Source organism: Sciurus carolinensis, chromosome X (assembly GCF_902686445.1).
Source record: "Sciurus carolinensis chromosome X, mSciCar1.2, whole genome shotgun sequence".
In the NCBI taxonomy this organism is placed as follows: Eukaryota; Metazoa; Chordata; class Mammalia; order Rodentia; family Sciuridae; genus Sciurus; species Sciurus carolinensis.
Genome location: NC_062232.1, coordinates 33,180,201 through 33,199,456, shown reverse-complemented (window position 1 = coordinate 33,199,456; position 19,256 = coordinate 33,180,201). Strand labels below are relative to the sequence as shown.

At 51.4% G+C, this 19,256-nt stretch overlaps 1 protein-coding gene across 8 annotated transcripts in view; it reads left to right on the top strand.

The window, feature by feature from the left end:
• Bcor (BCL6 corepressor) overlaps positions 1-13,195 on the top strand; it is a 91,913-nt gene extending 78,718 nt beyond the window's left edge. For 6 of the 8 annotated variants that reach the window (XM_047536222.1, XM_047536224.1, XM_047536226.1 and 3 more), the window contains 9 exons: positions 657-920; positions 1,269-1,610; positions 2,177-2,496; positions 2,773-3,027; positions 8,132-8,298; positions 9,337-9,482; positions 10,351-10,428; positions 10,563-10,719; positions 12,025-13,195. In XM_047536222.1, the coding sequence (XP_047392178.1) occupies positions 657-920; positions 1,269-1,610; positions 2,177-2,496; positions 2,773-3,027; positions 8,132-8,298; positions 9,337-9,482; positions 10,351-10,428; positions 10,563-10,719; positions 12,025-12,316 (2,021 nt within the window). In that variant the 3' untranslated portion in view covers positions 12,317-13,195. The remainder of the gene's footprint in view (positions 1-656; positions 921-1,268; positions 1,611-2,176; positions 2,497-2,772; positions 3,028-8,131; positions 8,299-9,336; positions 9,483-10,350; positions 10,429-10,562; positions 10,720-12,024) is intronic. The other 2 variants (XM_047536228.1, XM_047536227.1) reach the window with 1 other exon arrangement.
• The last annotated feature ends 6,061 nt before the right edge of the window (positions 13,196-19,256 follow it).

Sequence of the window (19,256 nt, the reverse complement as noted above, 5' to 3'; positions counted from 1 at the left end):
ATTTCTGGGTCAGCTCTGAGATTGCGCCCTTTGAAGTTGTCTCTGAGCGTGTTGTGTGTGTCCTGTTCGGCCTTGGCCTTGGCTGGGCCTGCCAGGTCCCCCACCTCCTCCTGATGGCCAGGGTCCAGGCTCTCTTTCCGCATCCCACCTCCCATCCCTACTTCTTGATCGTCTCTCACGTTGACCCGAGTGAGCATTGGTGGTGCCCGTCCCATAGGTGACATTTGGGGGATATTTAGTCTCTTTATGACATCAGCCTTTTGTGTATTTCAAAACAGTGACCTCAACAAAGGTTTCCGTAGAGCTTTTGCAGCGCAGCCAGCTTGGTTGGATCTTGCTGGGGAGGCCTCAGAGCGCTTTCAAAGTGGCAGCACCTCCTCTCCCTTCTTGGTCCCCTCATGCCCCTTAGGCAGAAAGGTAGAAAGAGAAAGCGGGGGTATGGCGCCCAGGCCTCGCTTCCTGCTGTACTTGGTGATTGACTCCCATCTCCTTCCTTTGAGAGTTTAGTTCGAAGGGTTTTGTGCTTCTAATGCATGAGGACCCGCTCCCACAAGAAGGGTAGCAGATTAGCCCGGCCATGGTGGCGCCCCCTGCTCTTCAGGTCCTGCCATCTTGTGGGGACCGCCTCCCTTCATTTCTGTCTTCCCTCCCTGTAGGTGAGTATAGTGCTGGAAACAAACACGACCCCTTTGAAGCCCCCGAGGACAAAGACCTTCCCGTGGAGAAGTACTTGGTAGACAGGCCGCCTGTAAGCGAGCCACCGTCCTCCGAGCAGGGCGCTGCCGATGTGCCCAGCAGCCCCACCCTCCGGCTGGACAGGAAGCGCAAAGTCTCAGGTGACAGCAGCCACGCTGAGACCACTGCGGAAGAGCTGCCGGAGGACCCTCTGCTGAAGGCCAAGCGAAGGCGGGTCTCCAAAGGTGAGCTCGGCCACCTGCTCTGAAGGCCTGTGCATGTGGCCACAGCGGATGGCCTGGAGATGCGGACGCGTGGCGCGCTGGCCCCCTAGACAGAATCTGTGAGGGGAGCCACGGGGCACGGCAGTGAGCATGGCCACTCCCACACCACCTCCCGAGACCCCCGCCCTGGACCCTGGGGAAGCCGCCGCCCTGCCCCTCCCCCGCCCCCCGTGGCCAAAGACAACATAGGGGACCCTCCTGCTCAAGCCGACACTGACCGCATCCCTCCCCTCCCCCATTAGTGATGTGTAAGACAGTTTGTCCTCCCCCAGGGGCTTTTTGATTAATTTGTAGTTATTTCTCCATTAGATGACTGGCCTGAGAGGGAAATGACAAACAGTTCCTCTAACCACTTAGAAGACCCACATTATAGTGAGCTGACCAACCTGAAGGTGTGCATTGAATTAACAGGGCTCCATCCTAAAAAGCAACGCCACCTGCTGCACCTTAGAGAACGGTGGGAGCAGGTGTCGGCAGCAGAGAGCAAACCTGGCCGCCAAAGCAGGAAGGAAGTGGCCCAGGCGGCTCAGCCTGAGGCCACAGCCCAGGGGAATAACACCACTGAAGAGAAACCCGCCAGGAAAAGGGCAGAGGCCAAGGGCAACAGAGGCTGGTCGGAAGAGTCCCTCAAGTCCAGTGACAACGAGCAAGGTACACAGAGCACAGCTCTTGATCACCCGCCCGGCCTGGAGGGCAGGTCATTTGCTGAGGGAAGGACTTGTGGCGGGGAAGGACGCCCCAGAAGTTGAATGTGACTAGGATGTGGCAGGCAGAGTTGTCACGCTGTCCCTGCGCACCAGCCCGTTCCTGTGCCCTCCCCACTTCCTTCCTGACTTCGTAGTCCACGCTGGGCAGGAAGGGAAGTCTGGGTGGCCCCAGGGCCTTGCCAGCTTCGGGCCTTCTGCAGTCACCAGGTCCCCCCTGAGCCCTGTAGGTGGGGGTGGCTGAGCAGGGAGAGCTGGCTTCTGTCCTCTTGTTCTGGCCCTGTGGAGAAACTTGCCACTTGGCATCTCGTGGGTTAACCTATTTGCCATTCGAATGTGGGATAATTAAAATATTAATGCTTTGAAAACATAATTGGTATATCTTTAAAAACTGAAGCCGCTCCAGTGATCAGGGCTCACAATGGGCTTTTCTTTGCGCGCCGGCTACCACCGTGTAACGCCTGCCTCCTCTCCGTCCCTGTCCCCGTCCCGCCGCCCGCCCCCCGTCTCCAGGCTTGCCCGTGTTCCCCGGCTCTCCGCCCATGAAGAGCCTTTCATCCGGCAATACGAGCGGCAAAAAGCAGACTCAGCCAAGCTGCACGCCAGCCTCGAGGCCGCCTGCCAAACAGCAGAAAATTAAAGAAAGCCAGAAGACAGATGTGCTGTGCACAGACGAGGACTGCCCGGCTGCCGCCCTGCTGCAGAGGTGCCCCGACAGCAGCGAGAAGCCGTCGGGGAAGAGACTGTGCAAGACCAAGCACTTGATACCTCAGGAGCCCAGGCGCAGCTTGTCGCTGACGGCGGACTACTACGTGGACAACTCGGACGGCAAGGTACCTCCGCCTCTCCTCGGCCCAAGCGCTCCTTTTCCCCAGACCGCCCCCTCCCATGTCACTCTTGTCCTGGAGGGGCGTGACTTCTGGGTGGCAGCGACGTTTCAACCCCTTCCCACAACCCTTCTTTGATAGTTGCCTCCCCGCCCCCAACTAAAAAGCCAAATAAATAAATAAATAAATGTGTCTTGCACTCTGAGGGGTGAAGGGGAAGTGGCGGGGGGCGGTGTTGGAAGGGACACAGACTCAAGTGTGCACTACCTGATTTCGCAACAGGTGACTGTCCGGAGATTCCGAAAGCGGCCTGAGCCCACTTCGGACTATGACCTGTCACCAGGCAAGCAGGAGCCAAAGCCCTTCGACCGCTTGCAGCAATTGCTACCAGCCCCCCAGTCCACGCAGCTGCCACGTTCAAGTTCCCCACAAGAGACCACCCAGTCGCGCCCGATGCCACCGGAGGCGCGGAGGCTTATTGTCAATAAGAACGCTGGGGAGACCCTTCTGCAGCGGGCGGCTAGACTTGGCTATGAGGTGAGTGTCCCAGTGGGTGTTCTGGGTTCCCAAGCATCCAGCAGAGGCGGCGGCAGCTTTAGGTTGGGGGCCCTGGCTGGGGCCTGGGGATTTGGGGCTGGGCCACCTCCCAGCAGGATGTTGTGTCAGCCCGCCTCTGAGGCTCTGAGGCTCTGGCTGCTGTCTCTTTGGTGGCTCGTTCAGTTGCGTTACGAAAAGAAAGGCCTTTCTGATGTTGAGTTCGTGTTGGGGCAGGTCGGCCGCTGGCCTCGTCCAGTCTCGCCCCTCATCTGCTAGAAAGTCTGACATAACCCAGGTCTGGGCAGCTGGCGGAGTTTACATGCACCCTTTGGATTCTGGTTTGCAGGGGAGAGGAGAGGTGGGCTCAACTCGGAGTTGCTTGTGCTGTTGCTGGTGGAGGGATGGCCTTGCGGGGACCAGCCCGAAGTGGCTGTGCAGGGTTGGGGCGCTGGCCCACTGAGGTGGGGAAAGGGCAGGGCCCACCTGCGTGGTCTCTTAATGAGTAGCCCCACGGCTTCGCCGGGGCTCACGGTTCCTTCCCACCACCTGTCCCGTGGGTTCCGTGTGGCTTGGCTTGCCCGGGATCCCATTCACTCGTGCTGACTGTGCGCTCTCCCTAAGCCCGCGTGATCCCGAGTAGCTCGCCTTTGTGTGACTACTATTATCCTCGAGAGCAGATGAGGAAACTGAGCTCCAGAAGGGTTCAACGACGCGGAGAGATAATAATCAGCAGAAGGACGCTGCCTTTCCCTAACCCCCCAGACCTGCTCCAGTCCAGGGCCGGCTCACCTTGGAATGGCCTCTTTTTTGGCGGGGGTGGGGGGAGGTTCCTGGGGATTGAACCCCGGGGCACTTAACCTCTGAGCCACCTCCCAGCCCTATTTCGTGTTTTATTTAGAGACAGGGTCTTGCCGAGTTGCTTAGGGCCTCGCATTTGCCCAGGTTGGCTTTGAACTCAGGAGCCTCCCGATCCTCCTGCCTCAGCCTCCGGAGCCACTGGGATTCCAGGCGTGCGCCTGCTGCCCTGTGCGTCCCCCACGCTTGTCAGGTGGAGTTGTGATGTAATAGCCACAGGGCACAGGCACATTTTTTGCTGGCATCAGCCCTCTGGGAGTTGGAGGGGGAATAGAAACCGCAGCTCAGCAAGCCGCGGGCGGAGGTGTGAAGGAGCCGAGGTGGCAGGATGCTCTGGCCCGCTGGGCTGGGGCTCAGGATTTGGCAGGAATCTGGCTCCCATACCTAGACCCTGGATCCTGCTGCTGTCCAGGGTGCCTTGACTCCCTTTTTTTTTTTTTTTTTTTTCCCCCTTTTTTTTGGCACTGGGGATTGAACCCAGGGGCACTTAACCACTGAGCCAGATCCCCAGCCCTTTTTATATCTTATTTAGAGACAGGGTCTCACTGAGTTGCTTAGGGCCTAAGTTGCAGAGGCTGGCCTTGAACTTGCAAGACTCCTGCCTCAGCCTCCCCAGCTGCTGGATTATAGGTGTGTGCTACCATGCCTGGCTTTTGAGCCCTTCTTGGGGATCACCAAAGCCACAAGTCACCACTTGGCCTAGAGCCGACCCCTGAGGCATGGCCATAAGGGTAGGAACTTGGAGGTTGGTTGTCACCTCTAGGACAGTCCTTTGAAGCGCCAGCGGAGTGCTTTGGGTTGTCTTGTGTCTCTTGTCTCTTTTGGAATCTCTGGATTATCTTGGCAAGAACTCTCTGTGGAAGGACGAGGTAATTAGTTCAGTTACTCGTGGATTAAATTCCAGTGGCAGCCAGTCGGTTACCCACAAGCTGAGAGCAGCAGCACCTTGGAGAACAGGGCAGGTGCCGGGCATTCCCTCTAGGGAGCAAGGCCACCCATCGCTGACTGTGACTTACGCTTCCAGCAAGCAATGAGGGTGGCGGGGGTCCTGGCCTGACCTTTGATCTTGGCTTCATTTCTACCAGTCTCACCTCTTCTGTGTCCTCTAGGGACAGTGACTGGGTTTGCGGCCTGAACCAAGGAGCCCTTGATCTACACTTTCTTTAGGCTAATGGTGGCCTTGGGAATGTTTGCATGAGGACAACTCCCCGCCCGCTTCAAATGTAAATTGCAGTATGCAAATGTCACCGGTCACCATTCTTTGCTTGATTGTTTTAAGTACTAGATAAAGCTTTTCTGGGGAGTCCCAACTTTCTGGGATTTGTGAGGCAGAATTGAAAATGTTGGGATGATGGGCCATTCGGAGGTGGCAATTTAAATGAACCTTTTCAAGGGTGAGGTGCCTTTGGAATCCCGAGCTTTGGGAGAGGTTTCCCGGAAGTCTTATTGTTCGCCACTTTGCCTGAAGATACTCTGAGGAGTTCTCAAGGTTGCCCGACTAGCTCATCCGTTCGCCTGGCTCTCTAGAAACATCCGCTCCCTGCCGATCTGTCTCGACAGAGCTCCGGAAAGACCGGACACCCTGGGACCTCTCCCTCCTGCTAAGGAGGCCTGGTTCTGGGGCTAAAATGCCCCTGTGTAACCACTTGCTTGTGCATTTAGTGGTGATGGTTAAATTTTCTATGAATTGAATAAATCATGTTTTTAAAAAAGTTAATGAGGCATTTAATTAATTAACAATGTCGGGTTTATGGCCTTTATGGTTACATTTTGCGGTTAATGGCATTCGGCTCGTAGCTGCTTAACAGAATTGTCCAACAAAAACATTTTGATTTTGTTTGGGAACGGGAGGGCTGCCCTTCCAGCATTCCCATTGCTAGCGCAGAAAGGAAGCCAAGAAATGTGGTGGGTGGCATCCTTGTCCCGCGTCTCCGCCATTCTTCCTGTTGGTGACAGCAGTCGCCATCTTTAAGAGGTCAGCTAGAAATGTGCCTTTAGCCCTCTTGACCCACCAGAGGGGGTTCGAGGGATGCTGGTCACAGCTGGATCCCGGCCCTCTATCCTGGGCCCTTGACTGGGCCTTCTGAATCTCCGCAGCAGACCAGGTGCCCAGAGGCCTGGGTGACAGATCTAGTGCTACTGCATGTCCATTGAACTTGAGCTTAACCTCAGTTTCCCCGAGCGTTGCGTGAGAACCCTCCCCCACCTCTTCCTGATGACCCCGAGGTCCCTGTGGGGGCTCCGGGCACACTCCTGTGGGGAGGTGAGCGTGCTGTGGTCAGCAGAGGGGACGGGCCTTTCTTGCCTTCCTCCAGGAAGTCGGCTTGCCCTCCCGCCTCCGTGTTCTTTCTCTTCTGGGTTCCCTCCTCTCAGCCCTGGTAGCGACGAAGGTTTCCAGGTGAAGGCCGTAGTTGTCAGAGCAAATAAACCTTGGCTTGAGAGGACACCAGGCAGGCCGCCGGGATCCACGTAAATTGATCTGCGCACAGCAGTCGGTGGCGCTCAGAGCTGATCCCAGAGTCACCTGACAGGGCCTCTCCCTGGCTGGGGCACACAACTCATTAGCTTGCAGTCATGCACTCGAGGCCGGCTAGTGAGGGCCTGCTAAAAGAGCAGCGGCTTCATGCGGTATCCTGGATACCAGCACGGAGGGCAGGTGGCCTGGGAGCCCAGAGGATTGTGGGCTTTCTGGCAGGTTAGGACGTGAGGGAAGAAACGCTTCCGTGGGCATGCCTTCTCTCTTCCTCCTCTTGTTTTGGAAGGGAGCTGTTGCAGTGACCTGAAGCAACAGGGCACAGATGGCCAAGTTTACCAGTGCGCGTGCAGCCTTAGCTTCGGGGGGGGGGGGGTGTTCTGGAACATTCTGCTTAGCACCCAAGCAAGCACTCGCCTTTGACTGACTTATCTTAGAAAAGGGCATAAAAGGTTTTCCTGGTCTCTGGGTGGCCCGGAGGAGCCCTGTTGCAGGTCTAACACATGAGTTTCCTAAGAGTTTCCACAGAGGGGCCCGCTGGAACCCGTGCATCTGCCCGCCCCCCCAGGACTGTCAGGCCACCCCACGCACAGCCTCCCCGCCCCCCCCAGACCCTGTCAGCTCTCTGCCGGGCATGACCGCATTTGGAAATAGTGAAACCTGTTTTCTGGTAGCAGATACTGTTCTGTGTGTTTGAAAACTTTCTTAATCAAGGTAATAAAGCATTGCATAAATTACCGCTCGGCTTACTGGGAGCGGTTCATATTAATATTTTAACACGCCAAAGAAGTAAGATTAATACCAGTGACTCTCATGCAACTGTTGACACAGAACACGTTCTGCAAAGGGGGAAGGGTAGGCTCGTTTTATTTCATTCTTGAAATGTGGAGGTTGCAGTACATGGCCCATCAGATTCCTGTCATTAGCTTAAGTAAATAAGAAAATACTGTATTGATTCAGCCCTGAGTGGGGTGGGCAGTGAAGGACCACAGAGGGTGGGGCTGTGCCAGGCCTTGATGTCATTTCTTTCCTTGTTTTATCTGGTTTGTTTTGGTTTGTTCTGTTTTTCATGGTGCTGGGGATGGAACCCAGGGCCTTGAGCTTGCTAGGCACGCGCTCTGCTGTGTATTGAACCTATAAACAGGTCTCTCTGCCCTGGCTAACCTCTTGTGTTGCGGGGTGGTTTTCTGCCTCCATCATCCTGGGTTTGGGGATTTGTTTTTTTGTTTGTTTGTTTATTTTGAGGGGGAGTCTCCCTAAATTTCTGAGGCTGACCTCTAACCTATGGTCCTCCTGCCTCAGCCTCCCAAGCCACTGGGATTACAGGTGTGCGCCACTTCACCCAGCTCATCCCACTTTTTATGTAGACTTGTGTCCTCTGCTCCTGCCTATTGCGACGTGAGAAACGAGCGTGCCCTTGTACTTGCTAATGCTTTGTTTAAGAAATAAAAAGGGGGAATGTGCACAGCTCTAGAAACCCAGGCCTCGCTTGGGTTGAGGATTTTTATGCCTCTCCCTACACCCCCTCACCCGCCCTGGGCGTGGGCGCCTTCAGAGGAGGAACTGGAGACTGAAGAAGTTGAAGCATCATTGGCTCAGAGCCAGGTCTCAATGTCACTGGCCTGCACAGTCCTAGATGACACCATCCCGGGACTGACTGTCCAAGCCACAGTGGGTTCTGGGGCCCCAGGGTGTATGTCTTAGAATACTGCAAAGAAGTCTCCCCGCGAGGTCACTGTGTGGTGACCCGGGGTGTCTTCCGCCCCCTCCCCACAGGAAGTGGTCTTATACTGCCTGGAGAACAAGATTTGCGATGTGAATCATCGTGACAACGCAGGTTACTGTGCCCTGCACGAAGCTTGTGCTCGGGGATGGCTCAACATCGTCCGACACCTCCTTGAATATGGCGCTGATGTCAACTGCAGTGCCCAGGATGGAACCAGGTCAGTAGTATGTCGTGCCCTCACCCTGGCCTAGTGGGGCCTGGGCAGCGGCTCTCGGGGTATGTGGAGACTCGGGAAAGAAGGACAGAGAGTGAATTGCATTCTAAAATTGAATCCCACAGGCCTTTCTGGCCAGTTTGAATTAAATCTCCCAGTCCTGGCCAGGCCCGCAGTCCTCCCGTGGACCAAAGCCTCCGAGAGTGGCAAGATGTGTGCGAATGGTCACGGGTGTTGCCTCTAAGACCCTGGGCTGTTCATCACCTCTGTGAAGTCACTACTTAAAAATATCTGCGGGCCCAAAGCGCTACGAGCACAGAGAACCAACTGGCCCTCACCCTGGCCTTGACCTCAGCTTATTGGTCAGAGACCCGGGTCTGAGTCAGCTCAAGCACCTTAGGAGCCCTGCTGGTAGGGAGGGCACCAGGGTTCCCCTGACGGTCATCAAAAGAGCCCAACAGAAACATTTTTGGTCTTCAGCACTTTGCTTCGCAATTAGCATTCCTTGGAACGGGGCTGCGGGGCGCTGGAACGTCCTGGGGACACTCCTCACCAAGTCCTCCGCTCCCTGTCTGTGTGCGGCCCTGGGCCAGACTTTCAGGACAGCCTCCATTCGTCACTAGTCTTTGCGCTGAACGTGGGTCTCCTCCCCCTCCCCCACGGAATGCTATAGTCATCGGATTTATTTTTTAATCCCAGTAAGTTACCTTTGCATGGTTGATTGCTGCTTCAGTTCATTGAGAAGGCCTAGGAATCAGGTCGATTTGCATTGGAGAATTAGGCCTGAAGAAGTCCCTTCAGACCTGCCCTGGGGTCAGATGTCAAAATAACAGTCATCACTTGCCTGACCTTGGGCCAGTCCCTGTGCCTCGGTTTCCCTGTCTGTGCAGTAGCAATGACGTTACCCACCTCCCGGGTGACATAGGGCACCCAGGCAGCCCAGCAGCCTGAGGTGCACCGGTGCCAGGTTTGCGGTGGCTAAACGAGAGTGCTGGGGAGGAACAGTCAAGCGCACCGTCTGACGCGGCGCCTCTCTTCCAGGCCTCTGCATGATGCCGTGGAGAACGATCACTTGGAAATTGTGCGACTGCTTCTTTCCTATGGTGCTGACCCTACTCTGGCCACATACTCAGGTAGAACCATCATGAAAATGACCCACAGCGAACTTATGGAAAAGTTTTTAACAGGTATGACAAAGTCCAAGCACTGTTCTTATCCAAAAGTTAGCCTGGGGGCCGCGGGTGTCGCTTAGTGGTACAGCTCTTGCCTAACATGGGCGAGGCCCTGGGTTCCATCCCCAGCACTAAGATAGCAAAGAAAAATTGGGTGGTGGGGGAGGGGGGCTGTCACAAGTTCGATGGTAACAAGCTACTTTGAGATTTGGATGTGACTAAGCGGACACCTCAAAGGCTGGGGTTTTAAAGCTTTTATGACAGACAGCTGGGCGTTGGGCCTTTGGTGTGAGGTCACCGTATGCTAGTGAAACCCATTGATCTCTTTGCCTTAAGGTTCTAAAATATTTCCTAAAGCTATTTGCATTTTCTTCAAGTGCATTTTTCACTGAAGTATGGCTCTTGGGGTTTACATCACGAGTCTGGGTGAAGTTACTTGGATCGTTTGTGGTGTGTGGTCTTAGGATAACCCACGTTCTAAGCCCCGGGCATTACCAGGCACCTGCAGTTAAATTCCTTATCAGACACTTACTGCCAAGGAACACCACAACTCCCTCTCCCTGGCGACCCACCCTTATTTACCTTGGGTTGCTCGGAGTATCAAAGAAAGGATCCGCAGGAAAGGCTGCTTTATTTGGGGGTAGGGAGGCTGGAACACGTCTTGCCTCCCCAGCCTCGGCCTGGTCTCGGGGGCCAGGGTGACCTGTGCCTTGGGAAGACGGGTGAACAGATTTCGGTCAGAAACCACAGAGAACAGGGCTGCAGATTACGGTCTCGGTGACGAAAGGGGAAGACAGGAGCCGACATGCAGCCCGCCCCGCCACAGTCAGCACGCCGTTCTCACCCGTATGTTTTGTCTTGTTTTTTCCCCTGTTCTCTGCAGATTATTTAAATGACCTCCAGGGTCGCAGTGATGACGACTCCAGTGGCACTTGGGAGTTCTACGGCAGCTCTGTGTGTGGTGAGCAGCTTTGTGCTCGTGTGGTCTGTGGGCGAGGGCGGCGGGGAGCAGGACCGGGCTGGGAAAGAGTCCTGTTCTCCAGCCCCCCTGTTCCAGCTGACCGACGTCCCGGTCTCTTCTTTGTCCCACATTAGAACCAGATGATGAAAGTGGATATGATGTTCTAGCAAACCCTCCGGGTCCGGAAGACCAGGATGACGAGGAAGATTCGTACAGCGATGTGTTTGAATTCGAGTTCTCCGAAAGCCCCCTCTTGCCGTGTTACAACATCCAAGTGTCCGTTGCTCAGGGGTGAGCGTGTGGCCATCATGTGGGGCTACCCGTGGGCTGGCGGGAGTTAGAAAGCCCCCTTTAAGCAGGCACGGTTGGGTGGGTGAATTCTCAAATGGCCATGAACCTCAAATGATGCAGTAGAGAGAAAGAAAGGGTGCACGTCAGCTTAATTGCGCTCAGAGTGATCAGGGCAAGGGACAGTGTAGTATGTAGATGACTGTCATCTGAAGAAGGTTCAAGCTGCCCTCAGGAGACCAAAGGGCACTGAAGTCAGTGGCTAGAATATCATGGAAGAGTCAGCATTTTGGATACTTAAGTTACTAAACACTTTGGAAAGGGGTTCTTGGTAGGCACCACCTCGTTTGGACTCCCAACAGGCCACCGTAGGGCCTTCCTGGGCATTTGAGATGTGATGAACTACACTGACTACTACCTCCTCACCTAAGATTAGGACGGTCATTATACATGACACTTGGGATCTTGAGCCTCAGATTTGGTTAGATCCAGTCTTGCCCCTGCAATCAGAGCACCACACCCTGGCAGCCGGTCCCTTGGGGTGTACGTGTCAAGAGACTGCTCTGCCTAGGTGTTAACGAAGGTGACTAATGAGTAATGTCCTCCTCAGAAGCTATAAACATGTATGCCATTACAAACAGTGACAAATCGTAAAGTGTGGCGGGGTGCACATAAGGAACGGAACAGCTTCTTAAAAGTGTCACTCCAGAAAGATTGAGGGATAGGGAGTGGAACACAGGAAAGGAGAACAGGCCTTCCACGTTCATCACGCGCTGTTGGTGAGGGTCTGGGGAGAGGCGAGGTCAAAGAGGTTGGGACGCAGCCTTGCTTCCCCCAGTAGCATGCCTTGGAGCTGTGAGCAGGGCTCGCCCTGTTAATATCCGTCAGCAGTGGAGGCCCCGGGCTTCTTTAAATGGTCCTCTCTAGTAGATGTTTCTTTTTATGGTTGCCCCCGCCCATACTGGGGGTTGAACCCAGGAGCACTTAACCACTGAGCCACATCCCCAGCCCTTTTTTATATTTTACTTAGACACGGTCTCCCTGAGTTGCTAAGCCTGGCCTCAAACTTGTGATCCTCCTGCCCCAGCCTCCCCAGTTACTGGGACTACAGGCGTACGCCAGCACACCTAGCTAGATGTTCTCTTTCCTAACCCAGAGGAGTCCGGAGATTCTCTCACTAGAAGCAGATACTGTCCTTCGCCTTAGACAGGGACGGTGGTCAGAGAGCAGGAGTGGTGGCAAGAAGCAGGTCGTGGCAGTTAATAGCCGAGCGTGCTTTCTCACGCCGCTGGTCTCTCTCTCGCCTAGGCCACGAAACTGGCTATTGCTCTCCGATGTGCTCAAGAAATTGAAAATGTCCTCCCGCATATTCCGCTGCAATTTTCCCAACGTGGAAATCGTCACCCTTGCAGAGGCAGAGTTTTACCGGCAGGTTTCTGCAAGCCTCTTGTTCTCTTGCTCCAAAGACCTGGAAGCCTTCAACCCCGAAAGCAAGGAGCTGTTAGATCTGGTGGAGTTCACCAGTGAGCTCCAGGCGCTGCTGGGCTCGTCCGTGGAGTGGCTGCACCCCAGCGACATGGTGTCGGAAGACTACTGGTGAGCCGGCGGGCACCCGTGTACAGTGTGCATAGTGTTAACCTTGTGCATATGTGTCATAGTACGGCTATTTCTGTAAAGAAAGGACGCTATTACATATGAAAATATCTCTTCTTTATATAAGAGAAATTACTCCAGGCAGAAGGACTTAGAAAACCCGTTCTTTTCTTTTTAATCTTTTCAGTCGGTTTTTACGAAGTTGTTATAATGTTTTCTTTACTTTTCCGTGCTTTGAGATATGTCTGTTTTTACTTGGAACATTTGTTTGTTTTCTGTTCTTTTTTTAAGGAGAAACAAAACAAAACAAAACAAAACAAACGAAAAGGAACTCCACACTTTGACTTAATTTCACACAGAACTCTGGTGACAGAGGCGGTAACCGTGTCACGTGTGGTCAGAACCGTGTGGTTGGTTTGCAGGCGCGAATTTGGTGAAGGCACTTGGTGATGTTGAATCTTTATGTTTTGTTTACAGAGTACCTGCTCGGGCCAGGTAAATGCTATTGGATGTAATCCAGTAGTGTGTAATATAAATTCAAACCATATCCACACACGACAACTAATTGTATGAAACTTTTATATCCTAATTTAAAAGCTGTGAAATTAGTTTTCACGCATCAAACCGGATTGTTTATATGTTTAAACATTTTATGCTCTTATTTAAAGAAGACTTTGAGCTATTTTTTTCTGTACTCTGTAAAATATTGAAAACTAACATAATATGTTGAGGTTGCTTGAAGATGTATATAAAACTAAAATTTTCTGAATTGTGTGTTTATGTTTGAAATCTGTGTTTTAACTTTGTAAGTAAATTCTCTGCCTTTGTATTTATATTTTACAAAAATTTTCTTAAAAGGCAATAAAACTGTTGAGGAAAGGAGAAAATGGCAGTACCTGTGTCCTATGTGTTGCTAAAGGGTTATCATTGTCACTACTTTTTCCAAAAAGGAGGTTGATGATCGTGTCCCTATCAATAACTTACAGTCTATAAACCAAAATGGAAGCTGCACACGCCTGTAATCCTAGTGGCTCGGGAGGCTGAGGCAGGAGGATCACAAGTTCAAAGCCAGCCTCAGCAACTTACTGAGATCCTGTCTCTAAATAAAATACAAAAAAGTGGACTGGAAGATTTCAGAGGAATTACCCTCCGAATATGGAGTCCTGTTTCAGGAACCCAGTTCTTGAACATAAATCTTTGTCTTTGGTTCTTCTCTTCCCCATTCATCTCCTTGGATGCCCTGGCAGGCTTTTGCATTACATTTGACCTTGACCTGCAGCAGTTCCATATCATGGCCCTTATGCCCCCTAAAAGCTCATGTGTGAGACAATGCAAGAACATTCAGAGGTGAAATGATTGGGTTGCAAGAGCCTTAATCCAATCAGTGGGTTGGTCCCTGATGGGATTAACTGAGTCTTGACGTGGTGGGTGTGGCTGGAGGAAGTGGGGCCTTGGGGGCGTGGCCATGGGGTGTATATTTGCATCTGGAGGGTGGAGTCTCTGCCTCCTGACCACCATGTGAGCTGCTTCCCTCCACCACACTCTTCTGCCATGATGTTCCACCTCACCTTGAGCCCCGAGGAATGGAGCCAGCCTTCTATGGACTGAGACCTCTGAAACTGTGAGCCCCCAAATAAACTTCCTTCTTAAAATTGTTCTCATTGGGTCTTTTAGTCCCAGCAGCAAAAAAGCCAACTGAACCAGCAGCCAGCCCTCGACCCTTGGGCGCTTTCTCCTGAGCCGCCGTAGTTGCCGGTCAGTTCCCCTTGGGCTTCCTTTTGTTCTGTGACCTCTAGCTCCCCTGGCCTGATAGTGATGCCCCGCACCTTCCACTCTGCTGCTCTTCCTTTTCTTCCTGAGCTGTCTGCTTCGGGTCCTGTCAGCTGGCACTTTATTTCATCCCCACATCCCTGGAACAGCTGTCCGTGGTCACAGAGGCTAGAAGGCTGAAACTACTCGGTTCCCTTGCAGCTAGGTTCCCAAGTGTGCGCCCTCTTGGGAGAGTCCCCTGCATGACGTGGAGGCCTCCTGCATCGGTGGCTGCCAGGTTGGGGCTGGGTTATGCGTTTAGCGGGAAGCCCTGGGTGGGGAGACCTGCCTGCTGATGCTGACACCAGTGTTCGCCATGTGGCCTTCGGCTTTGTGGGTGATGAGATGTACTGGTTGCAGTGGTGGCGACTCCACCTTAGCAGATTCTTGAGCGCTAGGATTCCAGAGTTTTCCTTGACTGGTTCTGTTAGCCCCTCCTAAAACCTGATAAACCTCTGAGTGGTCAAGTCACATTTGTGTCCCAAATGTCCTAAATGCTTTCCCATCCTGCTCGGGACCCAGAGACCTCTGAGGCAGAATGGGACAGCAGCTGGGTCACAGAAGCATGGGCACACTGTATGAGTGGAGTCTCGAAGGATACGGGGAGAGGGGGACAGCCATGAAGGGGACAGCAGGTGCAGTGACCCAGCAAGCAAGAAATGTGAGCTATGGTTGGGGATAAGTCCAGGGTGGTGGGATAACTCCCTGGAGAAAGACAGACCCCCCCCACACACACACACACACTGTTTGGAAGACATGGTACCAAATGAAATTTAGAATGTCTGCTGAACACAAGACAAAGGGAGAGCAAATAAGACTTTTTGGATTTATTTGTTTTTCTGATGATTCATACAACACACTTTCATTGTATAAAGAAAATGCAGGGCTGGGGTTGTGGCTCAGTGGTAGCGCTCTTGCCTAGCATGTGTGAGGCACTGGGTTCGATTCTCAGCACCGCATAAAACTAAACAAATAAAAATAAATAAAGGTATCATGTCCAAAAGGAGAAAAGAAAATGCAAGCATTGTAGAAATGAGGTTCTTGTCATTCCCGTGCCGGCGCCCCTCCCCACCGCAGTCAACCACTGTTAATAGTTGGCTGGATTTTTGTTTATTTCCTAGGAAACCACCTCCCAAACCAGATACCCAGACCAGCAAAGCAGACCTGCAGAAAAGACTGAAACCAAAGAGGACCCGGTGAGCCTGAACTAACTAGGGGCGACAAGGGGCTGTAGGGGGTAAAGTTTGTAAACTAGTAAAAAACTCTGGCATTCAGCTGGAGGCAAAGGAAGAAGAATCTCTAGGCCACTGGGCTTTCCATCTTGGATGGATGCCATTCTGTTAAGCCCAGGGGACAGCTGGGAGCCCAGGCTTGGGGCATGGGCCAGCATGAGCTCTCGGTAGAGGCCGCGCCCAGGCTGTGCCGCGCCGTGGGACACTTGCTACCGGAACCTGTGCGGTGCTCGGAAACACGACTGCGCAAGAACCAGTGGGTCCTTAGACGAAATCATCAGGCCGAACAAAGTCTGGGGGTAGAAGGAAGGGCTCTTCATGGGAGTAGAGGGGTCACAGATATGGACCAGATCTTGGGGTGGCACTATGGCTGAGATCACTTGAGATGTTAAAGTGCTCTGTCGTGAAGCCGTGACCACGGGTGCAGGAAAGTTGACCCACGGCGTATACCCCACCCTGGGCGGAAGGGAGCTCACCATGGGTGTGGGGGCGAAGGCTAGCACAGCAGAACCCAAAGCAGAAGAGGTACAGAGCAGAGCATGCCCTCTGTGTAGAGGACCCCCCTTTGGGTATAAAGGAACTCCCCATCCGGATCTGTAGAAATATTCCCATGGAGTTGACAACGAGGGTGCAAGGGAGCTCCCCAGAGATAGAGAGAAGGGGTCCTTTCAATTTCTGCAGGAGTTCCCCAAGGTCAAGGATCCACCCTTTGTCTTGTTCTCTCTCCTGTCTAGAAAGCAGTTGTGATGTCTGCAGCTAAAGCATCCACCTTGGGCCATACGCATCAAGCTCTCCAGAACAAGAAATGTGAGGAATACCAGGTCCCTGAGCCAGAGCCACTGTATCCACCCTGCCTGCCTTTTCTGTTCTAGAAAAATAAAGGACTATATTGAAACCACTCTTCTTTTGTGTTTTTTCTCCTACTCCAGCCAAATCAAATCTAATTAACATGCTTCCCATCTGTGTGAACTTGGACAAACTGCTTACCCTCTCAGCCTTGTTTTCCTGTTTTGTCAAATTTGGTCTAATAGTTGTAATAGCACTGGTTGAATTATCAAGGAGGGTTCTATGCAACTGTGAAAAGGATTGAGGGTTTAGGCCTCTAAATTGCTGTACAGTGATCTCCAGCATATTATCATTAAGTGAAAAAAAAAAAAATGAAGGAAAAGATGCACTTGAAGTTAAAGCATATACACCTGTCTGCTGTACTTCAAAAAAATGACAGCGTTACCAAAGACTTTCAAAAAACCGTCACTCCTGGGGAAGAAGGGACAGCGATGGAGGCTCTGTTTCTCTGAATGTTCCCGGAGCATAGATTTGACTTTAGCGTTTACATAATTATAAATCAGAAGCAATTCCAAAAGTCAAAAAGCAAAATGGGCTAGGTCTGTAGCCCAGTGGTAGAGTACCTGCTTAGCACGAGTGAGACTCTGGGATCAATCCTGAGTCCCACACACAAAAAATACAATAACAAGGGCAAAATACCATGTGATAGCCAGGCACAGTGCCTCATGCCTGGAATCCCAGCAACTGGGGAGGCTGAGGCAGGAGGATCCCAAGTTCAACGTCAACCTCAGCAACTTGGTGAGGTCCTGAGCAACTAAGCAAGAATTTGTTTCTAAATATAAAAAGGGCTGGGGGTGTAACTCAGTGGTTAAGTGCCCCTGGGTTCAATCTCCAGTACAAAACAATTAATTAATTAAAATAAAGCAAAATGAGAAGAATAAACGTATGTATCCAGTTGGTAGCACAATCACAAAGAGAAGGAACTATTTTAAGTGACTTCAACAAAAATAAATCGATTATATAATCCCTTGTGGATTAACCCTAAGGACAGAAAGAAGTATAAAACATTTTAAAGTCTTTTCAGTAATCCTGTCCCTGGTGGTGGTGTCGATATTGTTATTCTGAGTCTGTCCTGTTGTGAGATAAAGCGAAAAGAAATGTTGGTACTGGGACTGGGGAGATAGCTCAGTGGGTAGAGTGTTTGCCTTGCAAGCACAAGGCCCTGGGTTCGATCCCCAGCACCAAAAGAAAAAGAAATGTTGGTACTGACAACTGGAATTTTCAACATGGGAGAAAAGAGTCGAAAATGCAGGATTGATAAGGTCAAAAATTATGGTGTCTTCTAGTTGAAGTTAGAAATATTATGAGAGCCTGGGGCTGTAGCTCAGTGGTAGAGTACTTGCCTAGCATGTGTGAGTCCCTAGGTTCCTTCCCCAGCACCACACAAACACCAAAAAAAGAAAGAAAGAAAAAGAAAAATACTGAATTTGTGATAGACATTTTTTCTTTTCTGGTTTCTTTTTTTTTTTTTTTTTTGGTACTGGGGATTGAACCCAGGGGCACTTAACCCCTGCACCACATCCCCAGCCCTTTTTATATGTTATTTAGAGACAGGATCTCACTGAGTTGCTCAGGGCCTCACTAAGTTGCTGAGGCCGGCTTTGAACTTGCGATCCTCCTGCCTCAGCCTCCCCAGCCCCTGGGATTATAGGAGTGCACCCCTGTGCCCACCTGTGATGTATTTTTTTCTTAGGAAAGTTTGTTGGCACTGAAAAAGCCTAAAAGCAGCGACTGATAGAAATGAGCACCACTCCTTCCCAGACTGTGGCTTCTAAATCCCCATTCCCACTAAAACCAGCAGATCCCTGGGAAATGGTTGATTCATTTTGGGTCAGAGGAGAATTAGAGGGAAGTGTAGGTATGTACAATAAATCAGTGGGATCGTAGTAAAAAATCTTGGTAGTCAACTTTGAAAAACCCCCACTGGAGCAATATAGGTCACTGGGCAAATCAATGTGGATAATGGCAGCGACTATAAACATGTATGTTTAATTCCATGAGGTCAGAATGGTACACAAAATTGCAGACTCCTTGAGCCCCTTTGGAGAATATATGGGAGCACCTCACCTCTTGAAACCGACATAAAGGCAAAATTGCATTGGTCCTGCCTTTCCTATATGAAAAGAAATGTTTGTCTTTACGAAGTATTCCAGTCAAGAAGACACGATGGAATGACCAAAAACTTGACCTTGAAACTGATCAAGCCTTAATAGCAGTGCTGTCCAACAGAAATACAATGTCAGCCACACATGGAATTAAAATTTTTCTGGTAGCTTCATTTGAGAATGAAAAGATGCTGGGCATGGTGATGCATGCCTGTAATCCCAGTGGCACTGGAGGCTGAGGCAGGAGGATCAGGAGTTTGAGGCCAGCCTCAGCAACTTAGGGAGGCCCTAAGCAACATAACAAGCTCCACGTGAAAACAAAAAATAAAAAGGCTGGGGATGTGAATCAGTGGTTAAGCACCCCTGGTTTCAATCCCTGGTACCAAAAAAAAAGTGAAAAAGTTAGGGTGTAGTTCAGTGGTAGGGTGCTTATCTGGCATATGGGACAGCCTGAGTTTCATTTCCAGGACCGTGAAATAAACTAGAACCTTGCACAGCGCTACACTGTAGTTCTAGCTACTGGGGAGGCTGAGGCCAGAGGATCACCTAAGCCCAGGAGTGTGGCACCAACCCGGGCAATATAATGAGGCCCCTTCTCGGGCGATTTGCACATTCCTGAAAACCAGAGTTGTGGGTTTGGGGCGTTTTTGTTTGTTTTGATTTGTCACCATCCTGAGGATGGGACCCCTGACCCCAGCCCAGCCCTCAGATTTCTCTACGTATGCTTCTTTATACGGTTTCTACTTCTGGACCATGTAAATGACTACACATTTTTAAAAATAGATGAATAAAGGCAAATACCGAATTTGAATATAAACAAGAAAGGAACAAATGAAAGTTTATAACATATGGATAACATGGCCACACAAAGAATTAGCCTAAGTAAGTTTTAAATTTTTAAATTTTATTTGTTCTAATTAGTTGTACATGACCGTAGAATGCATTTATACATTTT